General features: G+C 32.6%; 4 protein-coding genes across 4 annotated transcripts; 1 reads left to right on the top strand and 3 right to left on the bottom strand.

Moving 5' to 3' along the window:
• The first annotated feature begins 5,653 nt into the window (after positions 1-5,653).
• LOC137826336 (uncharacterized) lies at positions 5,654-8,315 on the top strand. Its single transcript, XM_068632268.2, has 2 exons — positions 5,654-5,798; positions 6,233-8,315. Exons 1-2 carry the CDS (start codon positions 5,704-5,706, stop codon positions 8,286-8,288), a joined length of 2,151 nt encoding a protein of 716 aa, XP_068488369.1. The 5' UTR covers positions 5,654-5,703; the 3' UTR covers positions 8,289-8,315.
• Positions 8,316-8,926: 611 nt separating this feature from the next.
• On the bottom strand, positions 8,927-13,768 carry LOC137823574 (Golgi transport complex protein-like protein). The gene is made up of 3 exons (XM_068628762.2): positions 12,559-13,768; positions 10,922-11,395; positions 8,927-10,229 (listed from the first exon to the last, which is right to left on the bottom strand). Exons 1-3 carry the CDS (start codon positions 13,636-13,638, stop codon positions 9,291-9,293), a joined length of 2,493 nt encoding a protein of 830 aa, XP_068484863.1. The 5' UTR covers positions 13,639-13,768; the 3' UTR covers positions 8,927-9,290.
• Positions 13,769-15,355: 1,587 nt separating this feature from the next.
• On the bottom strand, positions 15,356-15,884 carry LOC150025650 (uncharacterized). Its single transcript, XM_090293996.1, has one exon. It carries the CDS (start codon positions 15,741-15,743, stop codon positions 15,558-15,560), a length of 186 nt encoding a protein of 61 aa, XP_090150122.1. The 5' UTR covers positions 15,744-15,884; the 3' UTR covers positions 15,356-15,557.
• Positions 15,885-19,243: 3,359 nt separating this feature from the next.
• On the bottom strand, positions 19,244-20,024 carry LOC150025649 (uncharacterized). Its single transcript, XM_090294151.1, has 3 exons — positions 19,950-20,024; positions 19,504-19,857; positions 19,244-19,417 (listed from the first exon to the last, which is right to left on the bottom strand). The coding sequence occupies exons 1-3, from the start codon at positions 20,022-20,024 to the stop codon at positions 19,244-19,246; spliced, it is 603 nt and encodes a 200-aa protein (XP_090150277.1).
• Between the last annotated feature and the right edge of the window lie 1,740 nt (positions 20,025-21,764).

Below are 21,764 nucleotides of genomic sequence, written 5' to 3'. Positions count from 1 at the left end.
TGACACGCGTATGTTGTATTTTATATTTAATTTTATAAACGAAGACAATTTGTTCTAGACAACATTGATGTGGAGTATTTATTATTTTATTGAAAATTAATTTCTAAAATAAGTTTAATCATTTACTTTAAAAGAGGAGGTTTTTATTTATTTATTAACTTTCATATTTGATGACTATTTAGGAAGGGTCACCACGTTGTCAGAAATAATAATTTATCAATAAAGACGGATATCGATTCCACAAGAAACAAATGAATTATTAAATACAATATTCGTTAAATATAAAATAAAACAATTAAAAGTGTATTGAAAGTGGTTGTGTTGGCAATTAGCAAAAAGAAAATAAACAAATAATTTGTCGCTTCAAGTTGGAAAAATAGGGATTAGGTTTCATCTCTCTCATTTTCATGTATTTTGATTAGCATGTTAATAATAAGTTCTTCGATTGAAATTGATGTCTATAAAATTCATTTATATTGATCTCTCGCATATAAAATTATTAAGAATATTTCATAAATATCGATCTCTCGCGTACTTATGAAAACAACTTAGAGTCTCGCTCAGACATTAATAGAAATTAACATTTCAAGTCTATTTCTAGCATTCAAATATGTTAAGTATTGTTGTTTAGGTCAGAACCCTAAAAATACCTCTCAGTCATATTTAAGCAAACATGTCACAACTTTTTAGAAGCAAAACAACAATACCAATAATCAATCAAGAACAAAATATTATATCATATTTAAATATCACCTCAATACATAAGAGTTAAAACAGATTACTCTCAATCACAAAGGGTAAAATTAGTCACGCATACTTCTAGTACCTTTTATTCTCCCAATTGGTTACAAATCACTCAATTGTGTTTTCCTCTCAATCTGTCATACTAGGGTTGTGCCTCTAGCCCCCTATTTAACCTATTTTGCTAGGGTTAGGTGACTTCTTGCGTCGCGTTGATGGGCTTCTTGATAAAACATAAAAAGAGTCCAATTTGTCTGATGCATTCTCGCTTGAGTGAGGAATTTTTGCTCGAGCGAGAAAGGCATTGATTTATGAAAACTTTAGCTCGCTTGAGTGAGATACTCCGCTGCTGAGTTGGACTTTTTTTTGCTTTTTTTGTCTGTTTCGGTCCTTCCAGCTTTCTCTTTTTAGCTTATCCTATTCTCTTTAGCTCAACCATATCCATTCTTCTCTAGAAACCTGAAATTAACACCAAATTTGGGAATAAAATGCTCTTATTCAAATAAAGATCATAAAAGATGTATAAATGTATAAATTCATAAATTAGGGATTATTTTATTTTTAATTTAGTAATTAATACTCTTAAGTACCTATATTTTAATATGAAATATTACTGAAATTAGGCACTTATCAATATTCTTACAAGGTCGGTTCGGGTAATGACTTCACGTAAACATTCCTCGGTCTTCACTTTCCTAAGTTTCAGTTTTGGCTTCGATGTTGGTCTCAATCGCTTGATATCGTCTTCACATTCTGACATTGAAGTCAATGTTCTTTTTAGATATAGGAATTGGTATTTAAATTAGAATAAACCTTTTTTTATTTAGGATATTTATTTATTCATACTAATTTTTACGGATTTATACTTGTATGGATTTAAAAAAAATAAAATCAAAATACTCCTTAATTGCAGTTTCAGGAATGTTTAAGTGTAATATCATTGCTAATCAAATTTAATTATTTGAAGAGATGCATAACATTTAAGTGTGTCGGGAGTATGTTGTGCGTCCTTATTATTGGGGAATCGTCGTCCCAATATTGTTGTCGAGATATATCTCAGCCTATCAATGTTATCTCAACATTATATAGTAGATTACCCCGAAACTCGAATGAGTTTATGAAAAGACTTTTGAGAAGAAATATTTGTTTTCCTTATCAAAACCCTATCGACTTTGGGTGGTGTACTGTCTCCCAGGCTCGAGGAGGAAAAATCCTTTGAAGAGTCTAGAATATGCTGAAGGCATTGGTATTGGGCATGTCAAGGATGTGAAAGGTCGTTAAATCATAGTCGTTAGAGGGGAAACAATATGATAGTTGGGAGGTCGTGAGGGTTCATTTGCTCTGTGTCTCCTTATGTTTATAAATCATGGACTTTGTGGTTATTTACATCACTGTCATTCACTATATTTTTGTTTGAGATATTTGAGCGTTTTTCATTGAGGTAAATAATGTCTTCTTTCTCTTATGACACTTCTTCTTCGTCGGATGAGTATGAGGATTCGAATAGGTAGACATTTTTGGGGCGTGTGGAATTAATTAGCTTGGTTGGTGAGGGCTCCATTAGTTTTAGTGAATCTCCTGAGGAGCAGGTTGGGAACGACCTTCACGTGAGAAATGATTGCAAGTGGGTTAAATCTTGATGCATAAAATTTTTTCTAAGTATTGGTGGTTGTTCAGAGAAGTTAGAGAAGAATCTATGCGACGCACAAGAATATATCAACATGAGCTCAACTTTAATAAGGCTCTTCATCAGGTGGCCTATTTTTACAAGATCCCTCTTTATGAAAAAACAAATTGATGTCAACAAAGATTTCTACAATGAGGAACTTATTCCTGTTGAAGAGATTTCATACGAGGCGGAGAACTTGGACTCGCCAGCAACTCCTGGGTTGAGTGGAGGGCATGGTTAACTTATAATAACATTGGTTTGTTTTTGTTATTTTGTGTTCGTATTAATTTTGTGGCTTACACCTTTATTTTAACTTTTTATTTTGTAAATGAGTAGTTAGTGTTTAGATTCTTTTTCGAACTTTAATGAATCATAAGAACTTTTTAGCTTTTCTTATTTGGAGAATGTATATTTGAATTTTTGTTTCATTTAATCATTTATTTCTTTGGAAAATGCTTGTAAATATAGTTTTAATTTTTGCATTCAGTTTGTTAGGTAGGGTTAACATTCGTGACCTTCTTGATTATATATCTATCTTTATGGAGGCTTTTCCACCGAGGTGTTAGTATATAGTTGTCTCATCTAGAATCATCTCAACATATAATCAATATGTATTTATTCTTATTATTATTTTATTTATCGCTTACGGGGAGGTCTTGTTGGATAGAATAATATTGCAGACTCTGGATGTTGGTGACATGCATTAATTAGTCATTGGTGACTTCTTGGTAGGGATTCACTTTCGTGAAAGCTTCCTTAACTATCAAGTTTTATTTGGTAGGTTGTTTTAGTTCTTGATAGGGATTCATTTGTATGAAAGTTTTCTTGACAAAGAAGTTTTGACTTTATATTCTCAGCAAGGATTCACCTATGTGAAAGCTTTCTTGGCTAAGAAGTGCTAGTGCTTTAAAGAGTAATGTGTTATGAGAAAAGAACTTGTTTTTTTAAGACCAAATCTTTATTATTGTTGGCGCATCATTTAAACCTCCTCGAACAAAATCATCCATAGGAAAGAGTACACCTTGATTACATATTTTTACAGCAATACAATTTTAAATGACTTGCGTTCCATGTTTTTGAGATGTATCTTCCATCGAATTGTTTAATCGATAAGCTCCATTATGTAGATATTCTTTTACTCAGAAAGGACCCTTTGAGTTTGGTGCACATTTTTCGTCATTAGAGTCTTTGCATGCCTTATTTCTCATTCCCACACCAATACTCCTTCCTTGAATGATCTAGGCTTGGCTTTTTCGTTGTAACGTTGAGTTGTTCTTTGTTTACAAACTTCCTCCCATATTTTTCCCCTATCATGTTTTTTTTCCACGAGGTCTAACTCAGTCCTTAGTCATTTATTGTTAAGCTGAAGATTAGTGAGGTCGTAGTGAATGGTAGGTTCTCCGACCTCAACTGGTAGTAGCATAACGTTTATCTGTAAGTGAGATTATATGATGATTCCCCGATGGATGAGTGTGGGATACTCGATGATAATATCTTAGCAAAAAGGGGATCTTTGACATAGAATTGTTTGTTGATGTGTTCGACTATGAGTTGTGAATCACTTCGACACTTCATATGTTGTGTTACCATGTCCTTTTCCAATTTCCAATAGTTGTCATATTATGAGCATCTAGTACTCGTCTTGGTTGTTCGATGTCTTGAATTCAAATCATATGGACTATTTTATCCTGGGATCCCTGGATCCCTCCAAAACTATTCCTGAGCCAATCTTTTTTTGATTGGATGATTCATCCACATATAAATAGTACCCACATTCCTTCCTCATGTTGTCCTCCTTATATCTCGGACACGAAGTCTGCTAAACATTGTGATTTTATAGGTCCCCCTTGGTTCATACTTAATGTTAAATTCTGACAAGTGAACCAACAATGCGATCATTCATCCTACCGACTTCAGTGTTCAGAGGACTTTGCATATAGGACAATCAGACTTGAATGTGATCTAGTGACTTTGAAAGTATGACCAAAGTCTCCTAGTCGTGGACAAGCACCAAGACCACCTTCTCGAGGAGTTGGTATCTGACCTCATGCTCTTGGCTAACGAAGTAAATAAATTTTTGCTTGATGATCTTTTATATCAATGGGACACTAACCACTTTATATATTAAGAAGTAGACAAGGAGTTTGCATCCAAGATATGTTTTCGAAAGACGAGTGAGAATTATATAACAATTTTGACAGTTGAAAATGTTACTTCACATGTGTCGTTCCATTTTAAAACTCTTAACTTTTTCATCAACTTTAAGATTGGTTTTATTTTTTTAGACATTGACATCAGACGACATATATGACATATACATGATTTTATATTTTATGTTCCCTATTTCAAATAAAATGTCAAGAGATTAATAAAATTTAATACAATTATTTTTTTTCTCAATATACCTAAAATTTATTTATTTTTCTTATGATTAAGAGTGAAAATAAAAGTTACGAAACTCATAATAAATTTTAAAAATATACTTATATCTTTTATATAAATTAATTAAATAATAAAAGATATAGACTATAATTGGTAAAATAGAAATTAATAGTAATAAAAGTGTTTAATTAAGTTAATCTCAATACTGAAATTAAGGATAAAAAAACGCAAGAATAAACTTTATATATGGATTAACTAGTTGGAAAATGGAGACAAATAAGAAAATACTGGTATTCAAAGCAGTGCTTCCAAGTCCCATCCTAACTTTATTGGAAAATGAAAAGAAGCTTCCGTTAAGTCAGTCTAATAGACAACGTTTAAAAATTGTAGATAATCATATCTTGAAATTTCTACTAATTCATATAACCCTTTAATAACTATATATTATTATTTTATTTTGAAGTTTTATTTATTTATTATTATTTGAATACAATATATTATTATTAAAATATTTATCAGTTAGTTCTTTGTATCAAAAGTGGAATGTTAAAATATTTTGTTTTGAAGTTTTGAGAATCACATAACTACTCTGAGAATAAGCTTTCAAGAAAATATAATTATTAAAATAAATAAAATTTTATAATTATTAAGAAAAAGAGAAAAAGTAGGCTAAAATAACGGTGTCAAGTGTATAATTTTACTGTAAAAATATAAGTACTTTTTAAAAAAAACGTATATAAAAATGAATGTAGACTTTTTACCGTATATTTTTTTTTATCAGCTTTTACCCTATACATGCAATAGTGCAAAGCGCGTAAGAATAGAAAAAACAGATAAAGTTGCAGTACACTGATATGATTTCACTCTGAACCATCTTGTACACAGCAATTTGGACTCATTGGCACACTGTGATGGTGCTTCCACCTGAAAGTCAGCTTGATAGCAACCCAGATGGCCCTCCCAACTTCAGAAGCCTCACTTGGAGAGACCTTATCAATTCTTGCTGGTCAGTTCTCAGATTAGTTTTGTCTTTCACTCATGCATTTTATAATCCTTGACAACACTTTGTTGCTCCTTGGTAGTAAAAGCATGTGCCATTTCTTGTTTTGTAAGTCCCAAGGTTTTTTTTTTTATTCATTTTGAGGATGTCAGCACAATGGGTTGCAACACGGGTATAAAGTTTCAAACTTTTCCAAATGGGTTCTCATGTTTTCTAATAGGTGATATGAATTTACTCCAAAAAAGAGAACGTTTTATATTAGTCTCTAAAACATAAAATCTAATACTGGTCCCTCATTTATAAAAGGTATTTCACCTGGTCCTCCTTATCTTTTAGCAAATGTTCATAAATGAGAGACAAAAAAAGAGGATTTATTTTTGAGGGACAGAGACAGATATTATGTACGTGGACGTTGCTAATAATTATTTTGTCCTGTGCAGGAAGGATGCAGATTATAAACGTGTGGCCATGGCTCGGCTTGTAAAGGCAGTTTACATGCTTGAACTTGATAGGCAGGAGAACAGAACACAGGAAAATGCTCTTGCTCCAAGTTGGTGGATGCCCTTGAAGTACAAGCTCACCCACAAATTGATTGATAAAAGAGATGGATCTATTTTTGGTGCAATATTTGAATGGGATAGATCTGCAGCATTGGCCGACTTTATACCAATTAGACCAAATGGTGCACCTAAAGCTGTTTTGGCACTCAGAGGAACATTACTCAGAAGCCATACCAGGCGAAGAGATATTGAAGATGACATCCGTTTTGCTGCTTGGGAAAGCTTGAAGGGCTCTTTCAGGTTTAAAGAAACTTTGGAGGCACTGCTATCAGTTTCTGATAAACATGGAAGCAGGAATGTTTGCATTGCAGGGCATTCCTTGGGGGCTGGATTTGGTCTTCAGGTGGGAAAGGAACTAGCAAAAGAAGGGATTAATGTGGAGGCACATCTATTTAATCCACCTTCTGTTTCACTAGCCATGAATATTGGATATATTGGAGAGAAGGCAGAATATGTCTGGAATGGACTTAAATCTATGTTTGCATCAGGTAATGAACTTCAAGGTAGCAATGATGGGCACAAGACTTATGGTATAAGTGTGAAGCGATTTAAGCGTCGGTTATCAAGTATGATGGATGCTGGTTTTGGTGTTGGAAATAGGGTTCCTCATTTGTATATTAACAGCAATGACTATATCAGTTGTCTTTACTTTTATACTGATGGAACCAGAGAGATCACAGACAATGAAAATATGGTTCCTGCAGATGGAGAAAATGTAGCGAAGTTGTTTGTTGTCTCGAAGAAAAACCAGGAATTTCTTGAGGCGCATAGCCTGAAACAATGGTTGTCAAGTGATGCAGAACTTGAGCAGGATATCCATAATTGCAAACTCATGAGCAAGCAACTTACGTCTTTGAACATTGCTACACCTTCACTACTAATACTTTTACTTTATCCACATTTTGTTTCATTTGCCACGACTCACATTAACATTAGAGAAACGACTGATTACGTCTGGAATATACTAAAATCTGTGCCCCTTTCTAGTGGAAAAACCCAAGTCAGCAATGATGGAGACAATACTTTTGGTGTAGGTTTGAAGGGTTGGATACCGCAGTTTTCTCGCTTGAAGGATGCTAGCTTTTGGGTGGTGAAATGTGTTTCTTATCTGAATGTTTACAACAAGAATGATGGCACAAGAGAAAAGATGATGGAGGAGAATAAGGATCCTACAACTCGGCAACTTAGAGCAAAGTGGTTTGTTGATTCCAAAGAAAAACATGAATTTCTTGCAGCTCATGGCCTAGAACAATGGTGGCCAAGTGATGCCGAACTTCTGCAAACTATCCATGATAGGGAACACATACGCGGAAAGTTTAGGCATTTATACACCAGTAGTACTCATTGGGAAGCAACACAGTTATTAAATCCACCTTTTGTTACACTTGCTGTGAATCTCAGTAAAATTGGAGAAAGGCAAGAATTTATCTGGAAATGGAATATTCTTAAATCTATGCTTCCTTCGAGTAGTGAAACTCAAGGGAGCATTAGCAATGATAGGGACAAGAGTTCAGAAGTAGAATTGAAGAGTTGGATACCTCAGTTATCTAGCTTGAAGGATGCTGGTTTTGCAGTGGGCAAATGGGTTCCTCATATGTATAGTAACAGCAGTGACTATGTAAGCAGGCAACTTAGATCATTATACTCATCGACACCTTCTCAAGTATCTCATCTATTCAATCTGCCTTCTATTGTACCAGACATGAGTCATAGAAATACTAGAGAAGAGGTAGGATTTGTCTGCGAAACTCAGGATGACAATGACAAGATATCAGGTACTGATTTGAAGAGTTGGATACCTCAATTATCTTTCTTGAAGGATACTGGCTTTGGAGTGAGCAATTGGATTTCTCAACTGTATGCTCGCAAGAGTAATGACACAGTAGAGAATATGGATGTAGGTCCTTCGCACGTAGCACAAGGAAAGCCAAGTTGATAATGGATTTTGTAGATTACTTTAAAAGATCTTAGTTCCACCATACTTGATTTTATTTGCTTTCAAGTCTTTATATGCCGTTTCAAAAAAGCTTTTGAACAGAAGTAGGAGTATAGGCGCACACCTGGACATTTGCTCAACTGGGCCTGTTTAGGAACAATATCGATTTCTGTGCCTTTCACAGCTTACTCTTTTACGAAAGAACCGGGCTTCAATTAATTTATTTTACCATCGTGAGAAGAGAATTCCTAATAATAATTAAAGAAATCCTCTTTCTGTTGTAAGGTGAATGGCATGTGATTGAATTGATATCACTCTTAATAAAAATGTCGTTTCTTTCCTATAATATAATTAAGGGTAGAAAAAAATCCAAATTGCCATATCCAATCTATAATTATCCAAATTCATTTAAATGGATTTATTTCAAATCCAAATCTATATTTTTGGATTTTAACTCCAATCCATTTAATTGGATATGGTTGAAAAAAGCTTTACATCCCTTTAATTAGCCTTCACTATTATAAAACATAGCATACGTTACCGATACTTCGATAGGATCTTCTAGTTTATATTAAAAACAATAGCATATACTTTAACATATAGTTTACACCATATGTGGAGAGATTTGCAAACCTAGATAAAGAATGATAAAATAATCTATCACATATTAATCACGACGAGTATACTACAGCACTTGTTTCTGTCTTCCATCAAGAATCTATATTTCTCTACATTGAATATAACAACAATTAATCAGGAAAATGGAGATTAACCAACAACAGTAATTCCATTTTATAAAAAGAAAGAAAGAGGGAAGAAGAATAGAAATGAAAAAAGGAAAGGGAAAAAAAAATACACACGCTTGTATCTCATGCTTGCTAGCAGAACTAGCAGCCTCTTGATCGTGTTTCCGCAACAAAACCCTTTTTCAACAACTCAAGAAGCAAATATGGGAAGTCGCTGATGTGGTTGAATTTGCTAGACTACAAATTATTTACTGGATCAAGACTTTGAGGAAGTCTGATCCTTTTCAATCAAGGAGGAGCCCAATTGAAGCATGAGAGGATAAACAGGGCTAAACTCCTTATCCCCTCTGCTCCTCACATTTGTAGCATAATCATCAAGTGTTGCTTTGATGCCCTTCCAGATTTGATCCTCCCATTGAGAATCTAGCCACAACGAATACTGCAATGGTGTTAGTTTGTTTCTTTGCAGTGGTGACTGCAATTCTTCAGGAGCACGGGTATACAGGTGATGAAGTATGACATTAGGTGGCAGATCTTGAAGAAGAGGAGATGATGCAAGATGGGATGTTTCCAAGAAAATAAGTGGACGAAATGCTCTAAGTGCTCGATATGGTGCACCAAGTTGCTCAACAGGGAACAAATTTTGGCCCACAGCTAACTCCAATTCAGCCATATCCCTTGCCATCCTCAACTTGCCTGATTCTGAAAGTGGTCTGACAAGGGAAGCATGTCGGATGAAGAATACTAGAACCCGTGAAGCCATACTCTGGACAAGCCTGGTGGATATGTTTTCTGTCCCAGGACCTACGGAATTTCTGGAAGGCAACAACCTTGATAGAAACTCACTGCGAAAGTGAAGAATGCACTTCTGGAGCTCCTCCATATAAGGTGATGCATTGTTGTCCATAGCAGCATCCATTCCATGCACTCCAAAGTTATGATCATGTATTTGCAATATGCAAGACTCAAGACGATCCAGCATTGCCTGGAATAAAGATGTTACAGAATCACAGGCAACACCATATATTGCACCTAATGAAGCTGACAACACATCTGCAGCAATACTAGGCATTCCTTTAAGCATAGATGATATTCGTGTATGAACATCTTGAAGATGCTGACACAATGTAAAGTTCTTGAGCTGTGCTGGTGTTGCAGGACCACTTACTTGACGTGATTCAGGACCAGTGGAGATCTGCCATAACAATGAAAATGATTAACTAAATTAATTATGTTTATTATATTATAGGCTTCATCCCTTCTCTTGGAATTGTAAATATTGCAAGACTCGCACAGTGAAAGGGGAGGGGAGCCTTTAAGCTCCAGAGGAAACATACAGCATCAGCACTTTTAGGTAGTTTACTACCTATCATCAGTCATTATGTTTCATCATATCATGACCAGTGATAACACTCTCAGGTAGTAATATCAGTAAAATATTGCATACGTCTAGCCAAATTGTTAATTATTTAATACATGTAAGTTAAGTACTTGAATGGTTGCTGATAACCACAACAGTACAAAGTGAATATGATACAGTACAAGACCAATAATACAACACATAAACTCCTAAATGACAGAACAAACTATTGTTTTTCAATAATATTAATAGGAATATAATATATGGATGCAGTCACAATTCATTAATATTAATATAATAGATGCATGCAGCCAAACTGATTTTCCTTCTTCTGTCTACCCGTTCTTTCCTTGTAAAAATATCTTTATTCCAAAAATGTAAAAGTTATATTACAGCTAACTTGGTAGCCTTCCTAAAAACCCATGAGCTAGATAGCATCAAATTCTTTTCTTAGCCAATTAATGTAGTGCTTAAAAATCTAATGAACAGCATAGAACACCTTTGATACTATAATGTCATATGTTTACCTGGTATTCAGCCCGTTCTGCAAGAAGAATTAAAACCTTGCCAATTTCGCGCAAAACAAGAAGAGTTAAACGTGCATCCACCTGAACAGCTTCTATCTCTTCCTGAATGCGTGTTATAATCCTTGATATTTGTTCCTTGGAGGGTACACTACCACGGCTAGACATTGGAAATACAGAATTCACTAGATCTGAAAGGCGACCCAAGCAATGAGCCAAAAATGCATTCTGGAATATTTCAATGGCTGAAATTATCTGCTCTTTCCCAGACGAATTGATAGCTGGTAATACTCCTTTGACATCTGTGTCATGTGAAATTCTTTCAAGTAGATTCTCTATCATGGAATAAAGCTTTGGATATCCCATTGTAAAAATCTCTTTAACAAAACTTGATGCAGTGAAAGCAGACTTCATTTGGTTGGCAAAAGCCTTTGCAATGGCCTCCCAAACTCGTTCTGTTAGCATGGGATCACCTTCCTATGCAGCAGCAGGCACCATTAGAAAATTAGAAAAATATCCAATACAAATTAGGAAGTGTGAACAATGAAGACTGAATACTGTGAAGTATAATAAATAATTAAGACTGAAGCCCAGGAACTAGGAAGTCCATTAAATCTGTTTATTTTCACATGGTATGAGATAGAAAAAAGTTTCAAACCTTAGACAAAATACCTCATCAAAAAAATCAAATCATCTTCTTTGTGCATCTAAAATATTGATCACCTTATTGCTAGTAAATCTCATCTCATACAATTCAATGCAATCCATACCCATTTAGTGGGTTAATGCATCAGAAGAGAATGCGCATGCATGCTATTTTATCATTTCTCTATCTTGCATCCTATACAGTTCATTTGAAGATAGAAGGTCTCGGACAATATAATGTTGCATAAAGCTGGAAGCATATTTACATAATTGTACAGAAATGCAAAACAACAAGCAATCAAGCTTGCTCTATTTACTTCCTCCTCTTCACTTATATAGGTAGTAGTAATACAGTATGGTCACCCCCTCGCATCTGTTAACCATGACTTTACAGCATCACAGGAGAATAGAAGACCACAAAACAGGAAAGATTTGGAAGACTGGCAACGATTTGTATTTCACAGCAAATTATTAATTGAAAAACAAGAAGAATGAAGTATAAAGTTATTGGCTTAAATTAGTGCAATACATTCAGAGGTCTTGCCATGTCAGTTTCTTCAGAAATTAACAATTATTGACTTGATTCAAACTTCTAACATAATCCGCTGCTTTTAGCCAGAGAAGCACACACAATAATTGTTTCCAAATACAATACTGATCAAATCAGATGTGTAAAAAACTGAACGTAAAGCAATCTGTTTGAGCTCACAATTTCTAGAAGTTCCAAGCTTCAACAATTCCAACACCAAGATTTGGCTCACCATATTGTGTAAGCCAAGGGTTTTTGTTAGACAACTATATTATATTGGTAAATTGATTATACCAAGGAAGCCCCAACATTATCACAAAATAGTATCCATCATCTACGTATCAAACTTTGGGGACAAACAATCCTTTCAAGTGTCAGTGTTATGGATACAGATAGGCATATATGAATCCAAGCAACAACATAATTTCCTTCTGATACTACAAAAACAATAACCAGTGAGCCTCACCTGAATGACCTCATCAAGCAACAAAACATGGCTAAATGGATCCCGTTTCTTGGAGAGCACCCTCTGCAAATGCCACACAGCAACAGCAATAGAATGCAACTGATCCATGCAACTCCCCAACCTGTGCCACAGAGCCTCTCTAGCCTTAGCTCCTCCTCCAATGTGGGGCGTTCCAGAACTTCTAATCCCACCGGGACCGTATCCACTTCCACCCGTAACAGCCTTCATATCCAACGCCACACTCACACTCTTAGCACCCAAACCCTTGTACTTATTCACCACCTGCTCCACAGTGACCTTCAATTCTCCGAGATTGTAGAAAACCTGCAACCCTGTTCCAACCTCGGCCTGGTTCAACCCTTCCATTCCGCGTTCCAGAACCTTCATCGCCTCGCTCCGAACCAAATCTCCGGTCTCCCTAACCCAAACAATCTCTTCGTCGACGGCGTCGATGCCACCAAGGTCGTACTCGTCGCACAGGCTTAAGATTTCGTAGTGCAGCTGCGCTGCCTTGGCGAGATCGAGTTTTTCGGGGTCAGCGGCCATGAGATCGCGAAGCTTCTTGGAGAGGCGGAGGGCGCGGATCGAATGCTGCAGGAGCTCTGTGGTAAGGTGGAGGTTGGAGAGCTGAGTGGTTTTGGCGGTGACGGCGCGGTGCGGGTCGGAGAGCTCGGAACGGAGGCGGCGGACGGAGGACTGGAGCGAGGAGAGCGAGGATCGGAGAGTGGAGAGAGCGTGGTCGGCGTGGTGGAGGGAGGAGAGCTGCGAGAGGAGATCGTGGTGCCGCGAGAGGACCTCCGAGCGGAGCTGGTTCTCGAGGAGGCGGATCGCGTGGTGGAGCTTCTCGGCGGTGGAGGCCGGGGATCCAGAGGAGAGGGCGGCGGAGGAGAAGGAGGTGGAGGAGAAGGACGGGGAGAGGAAGGCGGAGAAGATGGGATCCAAGGCGAGAGAATCGAGGGCCGAGGACGTCGGGGTGGTGACGCTCGCAGCGCCGGCGGAGGGACTCTTGAAGGTGGAGAGGCGTTGCATCGGGGATGCGCCGGCGGATACCGGCGACCTTGCCGCCGCTGGTGACGCCATTGTGATTTTGTTTTGCGAGCGAAGAAGGCCCTCCTCTTTACCACACTGCACACACTAAAGAAGTTAGTGTCTTTCTTTTTTTTCATGTAACTTCTTTTAAGTGTCTCTAATTTTTTTATACATATAATTTACTCATTATTATTATTATTCATCTTCATACTAGATTGTTATTTTTTTTAATGATTTTATTTGAATTTAGTATCCCATTTTCCTATTTATTACAAAAGAGCTGTTTTCCAAATAAATTGTGGAGTATATAATAATTTTAAGACTTAATTTTGTTCTTAATCTTAATTTGTAAATTTCACTGAATTTATTTTTTGGTCTTTCAAAGTAAGAGACAACAAAATATTTTAGTTTGTCAAATTTTAAGACTAAAATGACTATTTTCAAATATAAAAAATTAAAATGATTATTTTCTTTATAAAACAAAGAAACTAAAATATAGGTTTTATAATCTACTTTCATGATTTTTGTAATACTTTTTCAATTATTCTATCCATTTTTCTCCCATGTCAATCTCTTTTACACCTTACAAAATTGGGATTGGGTCACACATGGCTGTGGGATACCAAATCAAGTGTTTTATGGCGTCTTCTCTTTTCTACTTCTTCATTTGTTAATTTTATTGTAGTGATGTGATGATTAAAAGTTGGACAATAATTTTTTTATTTATTTCATTTTTAAGGATGGACAAAAAAATCGATTTCGATGCATTTTTTTGAAACTTTCTAAAATCAATTATCTTGTGCTTTAATTAGTATTAAGTTTCCTCTGAGATAGAAAAAAAAAATAGTGAATTGAGAATTTCATCATGAGCAAAAAATAAAAGTGGCATTGCCTAAATTATTATTTTTAAATAGTTTATATTTTTGAAAATATTGAATAGTAACATATTATCAATATATATATATATATATATATATTTTATTATTACATTTAACAGTTAAAACGTTATGTAATTGAAGAATTGCATTAGGATAGAGTATGATATTTTGTTAAAAACTCTTATTGATATTCTTTTTAAAGAGAAAAAAATTATAATTGCATTATATAGTCATCTTTTAGTTGAGGTTGGTGAGTTTCTTGGGTCATAAAGTGAATCGTAAATTATAACAAATATATAAAAATGAACCAACGGTTATGTTCTTTACAGTTAAAACTTTATAACAATAAATAACATTCATATAACTGCAAGCAAAGTGATCATGTTATTTTTTCTCTTTTCGTTTCACAGTATATATATAAACATAATTGGAATATTAATATTGAAATTAATCACAATTTTCTTTACCGAATTTGATAGTAATTTCTGCATTTACAATAATATAAATCAGCCCTCTCTTCCCAACAAATTAAAAAAAAATTCAGTCCAACCACCTCAATACATTTGTTCACCAAATCAAGAATATATATTCTTTTTCTCTTTCTCTATTAATTTTTAAGGACAAAACTTTGAAGAACTCTATATTACAAAAAGACAATAAGTTGAATGTTGATTAATCTTATTAATATCATCTTTAACAGATTTATTTTAAGGTCACAGATGATATAATAACACATCTTTTTTTTCTAATTTGGTGTTAAAATTAGACTTTCAAATTGTAAGAAGAAGAGAGAAGTGTGAAGAAGAGAGTGCCCTTTTGAGAAGAAGAAACTTAAGAGTTGGTTAAGCAAAAAAGGATTGAATCTATAACACAATTAAGCATAAAAGATGTCATGAAAAGCTAATCTCTGTGCATAATTCTATTACTAATCAGAAACCTGTTAATACAGTTGAAGTGAAGCAGTAACAAGAAACAACGAATGAAACAATAATATTTTGTTAAGCCTTCCTACAAATATTGATTAGAGAAAGTAAAACAGGTAAAATGAAGTGTTTCATAAAAGAAAACAGAGTTTTTCCACTGAACCATGAATTAAAAGTTGCAGCCACAGCAGAGGTAGAAGAAACAGAGGGTGGAGACAAGCACTACAGCTTCAGCCACCGAGAGTATCTTGAAAACCACAGTGTCTACTATGATCGTTTGAAGTTTCTGCGGTTTCCACCGAAACGGCCACGACACCTTCTTCAACCACAACTTGCTCTTCCTCTTCTCCTCCATCAAACTTTCACTGTCTCTGTTTTATTTGGATACAGAGAATGAGACTATGCAGAATTGTTTCCATTATATAGAATATTGGAACAGGGTGGGATACTTAGGATGCTTCAAAGACAAGGATGTTTTGGCTGGCCCATCCATAGGTTGTTCAACCATAAATAAATTTAAACTTTATATATCAACTCTGCTTTTCTCACATTTCTTAATTCTTCTTCTTCAAAGCTTTTGTCTCAGTCATACAAAATTTGACCAATGTTCTTCCCGTTTTTAGTTTCCGTTGTAATATTGGATTACTAGATATTTCAGAGTTTTAAAAAATTCATATATTTAATGAAAAAATATACGCAGAAACAACACAAACAATCACGAATCAACTGCAGGATGGTTCGTTGCCAATCTATAATCTAGTCTACGGGCAACTAATTCTATTTTCATTCTATTTGTTACAATTTTATTACAAACACAAAGATCTCTTAAATAGAAATTATAAAAAATACACCATAATTAAGTTCACTCATTAAAATGATGTATAGTGAATCTAACTTAATTAGTCCGCACTTCACACTCAACAATAATATCATCTTCTCATCAAACATAGGACAAAAATATAAATGTTATAAGTAAAAAAAAAAGTATTGATTAAAATTACAGAAACACGTTAGATTTATAATCATAAATATGATTAAAGTGGTTTCTCATAGTATTTAAATGTTCTGAACGTCATAAATTAAAATTTTATGGCTGTATTATTTGATTTAATTGTTAAACTGAAAATATAAATTGATGAGAATTTTGTTACTCGAAAACATTTTTGCGTAGATATTATCCATGTTCTTATCAAGGAGTAAGAGATTTCACAGTTCATTAATGATTTATTTTAGGTTACGTGGAGCACATGTTTGATGGTTGGTGTCGTGCACTGCATTATGAAATACATGACAAGACGTGACCTTAAATTATTTTTGTTTTGCCCTCTTTAACCAAAAATCATTTGCAGAAGGTAATTAAAACTAGGGGATTAAGCCATTCTTAAATTAGGATTACCTCCTAATGTGATTATAATTTGACATTAACTTGAAAGTGACGTTATACCAAAATTTCAGAAAAGCTTAATAATGACCTGAAGCTTCAGTGTATTTAGATTAGAGAGTTAATTGAGTATTTGCTTAATAACTTTTTTATTATATACGTAAGATATGTTGAAATAAGTTGAAAACAAGTCCATTAAAATCAAAGTATTTTCATAAACTCTTATAAATTCTACTTATCTGTTAATTAGTAAATAAATATATTGTAATTAGAATGTTTTCACAAAATATCTATACTTGAAAAGAATAAAAATCCGAAATGTCTTTTTCTTCATGAAAATCTTAAAATATCTATATAAAATATCTTCGAGTTTTATTTCAATTCACTAGGTGTGCAAAAATATTTATAATCCTTTACTTGTATATTATCATGTCACTGAATGAATATCTTTTTTTACAAAAAATTTATTAAATATTTTTTTAAAAATTAATAATACACAGTTAACTGAATATAAAAAGAAAGAGATTAATCCAAAATCTTACATATAATCTCTATGTTCACTTTCTGTTTTATTCCATCTGATATATACTATATACTGATTGGAACAATTTTCTTTTGTTGTCCGTGAAAAGTACAAGAAGATTTGATTAGTTGTTATCAGAAGTTGCAGAAGATGACATTAGTGTTGTTTTCATCAAAGCACCATTGTCTGAGATACATGTTATGTGTTGGATAACATTTCTACCTTGTCCAATACTTCATCTATCAACTCATTTTTTTCTTGTATTTTCAGCATTTTTCTCATTCAACTGTGTTGAAAAAAATTCACATTATTTCATTGGTTTCTTATATCACTTTGATGTGGTCCCTTCCTTCAAAAGGATCCCTTCATGTCCACTTGTTCTTAAACGTTAGCTAATAACTGTTTTTTACTTTTCTTTTTGAAACTCTAGCCAATGGTTTTTTTTTCTCCAACTACATAGGTTAGTAACGGCTAGTGTAATTTTTAGGTTTTAAAAAAGAATAAAGTTTTTGTCACCCTAAAAAAATAGTAAAGATAATTGTACGGAAATCGGAGGAGTCCTAAATGTCTTGAATATTGGATTCTGACCGATCAATATATGTTCAAAATGCATTAAAATCAATAAATAATTAACAAGTTTTAGTTGTACGAAAAATTAGATAATACATTCTTAATCATAAATCCGTTAATCTTGGTCCAACAGTGACGAGTCCACTACAAATATATAAATAACCACAACTTTCAAAAAGAAGGTAAGTCTCAAATATATAAATACTAGTACGTTGACTCGTGCAAAGAATTTTTCTAATATTTTATATTTAAATATTAATATTAAAAATAATAAATTTATTTAGATATATTATAAATTATTAAGTTGATGAAATGAAATTAAATATATTGCAATAGTATAAGTTTACATACTTTTAGTATATTAATGAATTTAATATAATATAACATAAATAATTAAAAATTCATGAATATATTTTTGTCATAATAAATACATTACAATACAATAAAATAATTTGAACAAATACATTATTATATAAACAATTATCTAATACTATGTTGTGAAGTCCTCTTCACCAACCTCACGCTATCTTCATATACTGTAATTTAATCTGCAAAAAAAAAAACTCTCCAAAAAATTATTGCCATTAAAAAATAGAATTCAGTAGATTATACCAAGTATAATATTACAATAAACTATCAGTAAATGTGTGTTTCTTCCCGAAACAGATTGTAGGCAAAATCATATTAAATTATGAATTCACCTTTTATGATATAAATTAAAATAAAATGTAATGTAATATAATACAAATAAAACATAATGAAATATAAATACAATGAAATACTATTATATAAATAACTAAAGATCTTAAAAACCATACAACAATAATAAACATATATACATCATCAGGTTTCTAGATAAAAAAAGCAACAATTAATACTTGAATGACTAATTAATAATAAACAATATACAAAGAATAAAACGAATATAAGCATTCTCTAATATTAACACAAAATATATATAATAAAAAATATGATCAAAGATTTTTATGACTTTAATATACTGGCAATTGTTATAGCGTTAAGCATATATAATAATGCCAACCTATTATAAATATACCAGATAATGAAACAAAATTGTAATAATTTATGTATTCACATTGCAAGAAATGGATGAACAAACAGAATATGAACACTACTAAACAGAAACATATAGTGAATATAATATAAACATAAAGAGTACCTGACAGTTTAGTTTTCCAAAAAAGTCCAAGCAAAAACATAAATATGTCTGAGCTTTCTTAATAACTGGTAACTATTATGCTATGAGAATAATAAAAGAAATTATGCAGGATAGCTTAAACTGTGAATAGAAGTAAGTAACAAAACCCTGATATGAGAAGAAGGATTTCTCATATCACATTCAAAGATAATCTTGTCTCCTTCACGAAAAAGAATGAAGACTACAGAAATTCTTCCACCCTTTGCCAAGTTTAATCCATCTAGAAGGAGGCTTCCCTTTCAAGACCTTGCATTCCACATCCATTAATAGACCATACAAAGTAACCTTATTAAATCTCCCTTGTCGAATATATTGTGAAAATTTAGCAGGAAGATCCTACAACAATATCAAAATAATAAGAAAATAGAAATGAAGTATAATATAATAGAAAGCATTTTTAAATAAATCAATTTTATACTAACCAGATAACTGAGTTTGATACTTAATCGAGACAACTTTATGGAAAAATGATCGAAGGGACCAATGCTTAAGGGTTCCTTCCCTTCAATTTCTTCCAAATAACGATTTACTCCACTCTGAGGGACGTCATCCATATAAACAGTTATATGGAAGGCGTTGTGACCCACATAACAGAATAAAATGTAGTTATCATCTATGAAATCAAACAAATTAAACCATCCACTCAATATTTCCGGCGACAATAAATTTTCGTTATATTCCACTATATGGACGTTTCCTTCTGAATCAGCCAGGGTCCACTCCTTTCCCAGTTCTTTTTGAAACTTGATGGCGAAAGCCCGATCTACATAACCAAGCTATTGTTTTTGAAATAAAGAAAAAAAAATGTCAGCAAATGAAGAAAATGTTGAAAAGAAGAAATTTTGGAAAAAAAGATAAATATACATACTTCCCCACGGCTGTTCATGCACCAAAAGACTCCTCTTGTTTGAAGTCTAATGATTTCTTCAGCACTGGGCGCCATTAAATGAGTAATGGAGAAAACACCAAGAACTCAGTAGGAGAGAAAAAGAATAATAGAGAAACCACCAGAAAGAAAGTAGTAGAGCACCAGAAAGAAAGTAGCAGAGGAGGATATTTTATAGAAGATTTAAGTAGAAATGAGTACTGTTGTGAATAATAAAAACACCACAATGTTATGACCTTTGGTTTGTCCGGTGTCTCTATCATTTCAAGTACATCATTAATTAATTAATAATAATAATATTAAAAAATAATAATTAAACTGAATTATAACAGGCATACTACAATATAATAATACAAAATACGTAATTATATAATATATATAATATTATATATTATGTATATAAATTTTTTAATATTTAATTATAATAAGAATAAATTTAAATTTAAATAATATTGAAAATGAATTAAATTTTAATTATATAAAGAAATGATTGTTGGGAAGCGAAATTTAAATTTAAACTATTAATGTTTAATGTTGAAATGATTATCTATATCTACCAAATCTGATAGGGAAGAGAAATTGAATATTTTGAAAACTGTGTAAAAGAGATTATATTAGCCACGTGTATCTGAAAAAAAATACAAAATCAAGTAAGTCAGACTCAATCTAAAAAAGTACAAATCAAGTAGTTGACAGTATCTGTAAATTTGTGAGTTGATTGCTATCAGATATATGGAAAACATGCATCTATCAATAAATAAAGCCTTTAAATATTTTTTTTGATTTAAACAAATTGTTTTATTTAATAAATTTTTTTGAATAATGAATTTGTTCATTTTAAGAAGTTTGATGATGAGAAATATAAGATAAAAAGAAGTCGTCCCAGAAAAAAAATCAATTCTGACAACATATAATTATTTGACATAAATAATAATAATAATAATAATAAGCATGTAAATCCAAAGGTTAAAATTTAAATAATGTTTAAAATAAATTGTTGTGTAAAAAAATAAATTTTGAAATCCTAAAATTTGGAAAAATCAATTAACTCTGCATAGGAAAAATCAATTAAATTCGAAAAAAGTGTATCAGGAAAATACAAAGGGCACACCCTATCTCAAAAAGAATAAAATAAACAGAAGACTTGAAAATAAGAAATGATCTAACTTGTATCTTGTTGACCATAATGTTGATATAATATGAGCAGAGTAACTTATATAATCATTTAAGGCATAAGTTATAAGTAATAAAAACAGAGCATGATTAAATAACAAATCATTGTTAGACATAGCATGCAATTTGTCGTAACAATATTATATTCAATTTATCAACCATTTAAATTAAATAATAATTCATTATTCAATTTAGTACATGTATTTGAAGAATAAGTATAATGTAATTGACATACCTGTAAAGTTTCTAAAGATAAACAACGTTACATAAAATTTCCAGAAAAATATTTTATTATATTATTATATCAGTTATACAAATTTTTTGTTTAAAGTAACATAATTACTATAACAAATTGTTTTAACTGCAATATTAAGGAGGAAACCTGAAACAATTTGTTCAATGATGAAACCAACACATTACACAAAGAAATTAAATAATATGTACTAAGTAACGAATACAATCTAAAACTGTCCAAATAGTAAAACCGCTAAAAATTAATAAAACACATTGTTATTACTAATAAAACAAACTGTTAAAATGTACACAAAAATAATGACAATAAGAGAAAATAGTTTGATAAAAGTTATAAAAAAATCATGAATAATAGATTTTTAGAAAACAAAA

This window comes from Phaseolus vulgaris, chromosome 8 (genome assembly GCF_051622355.1).
Source record: "Phaseolus vulgaris cultivar YP4 chromosome 8, ASM5162235v1, whole genome shotgun sequence".
Classification (NCBI taxonomy): domain Eukaryota; kingdom Viridiplantae; phylum Streptophyta; class Magnoliopsida; order Fabales; family Fabaceae; genus Phaseolus; species Phaseolus vulgaris.
Note: the sequence above shows the minus strand (reverse complement) of the source record. Positions and strands in the feature narration are given on the sequence as shown.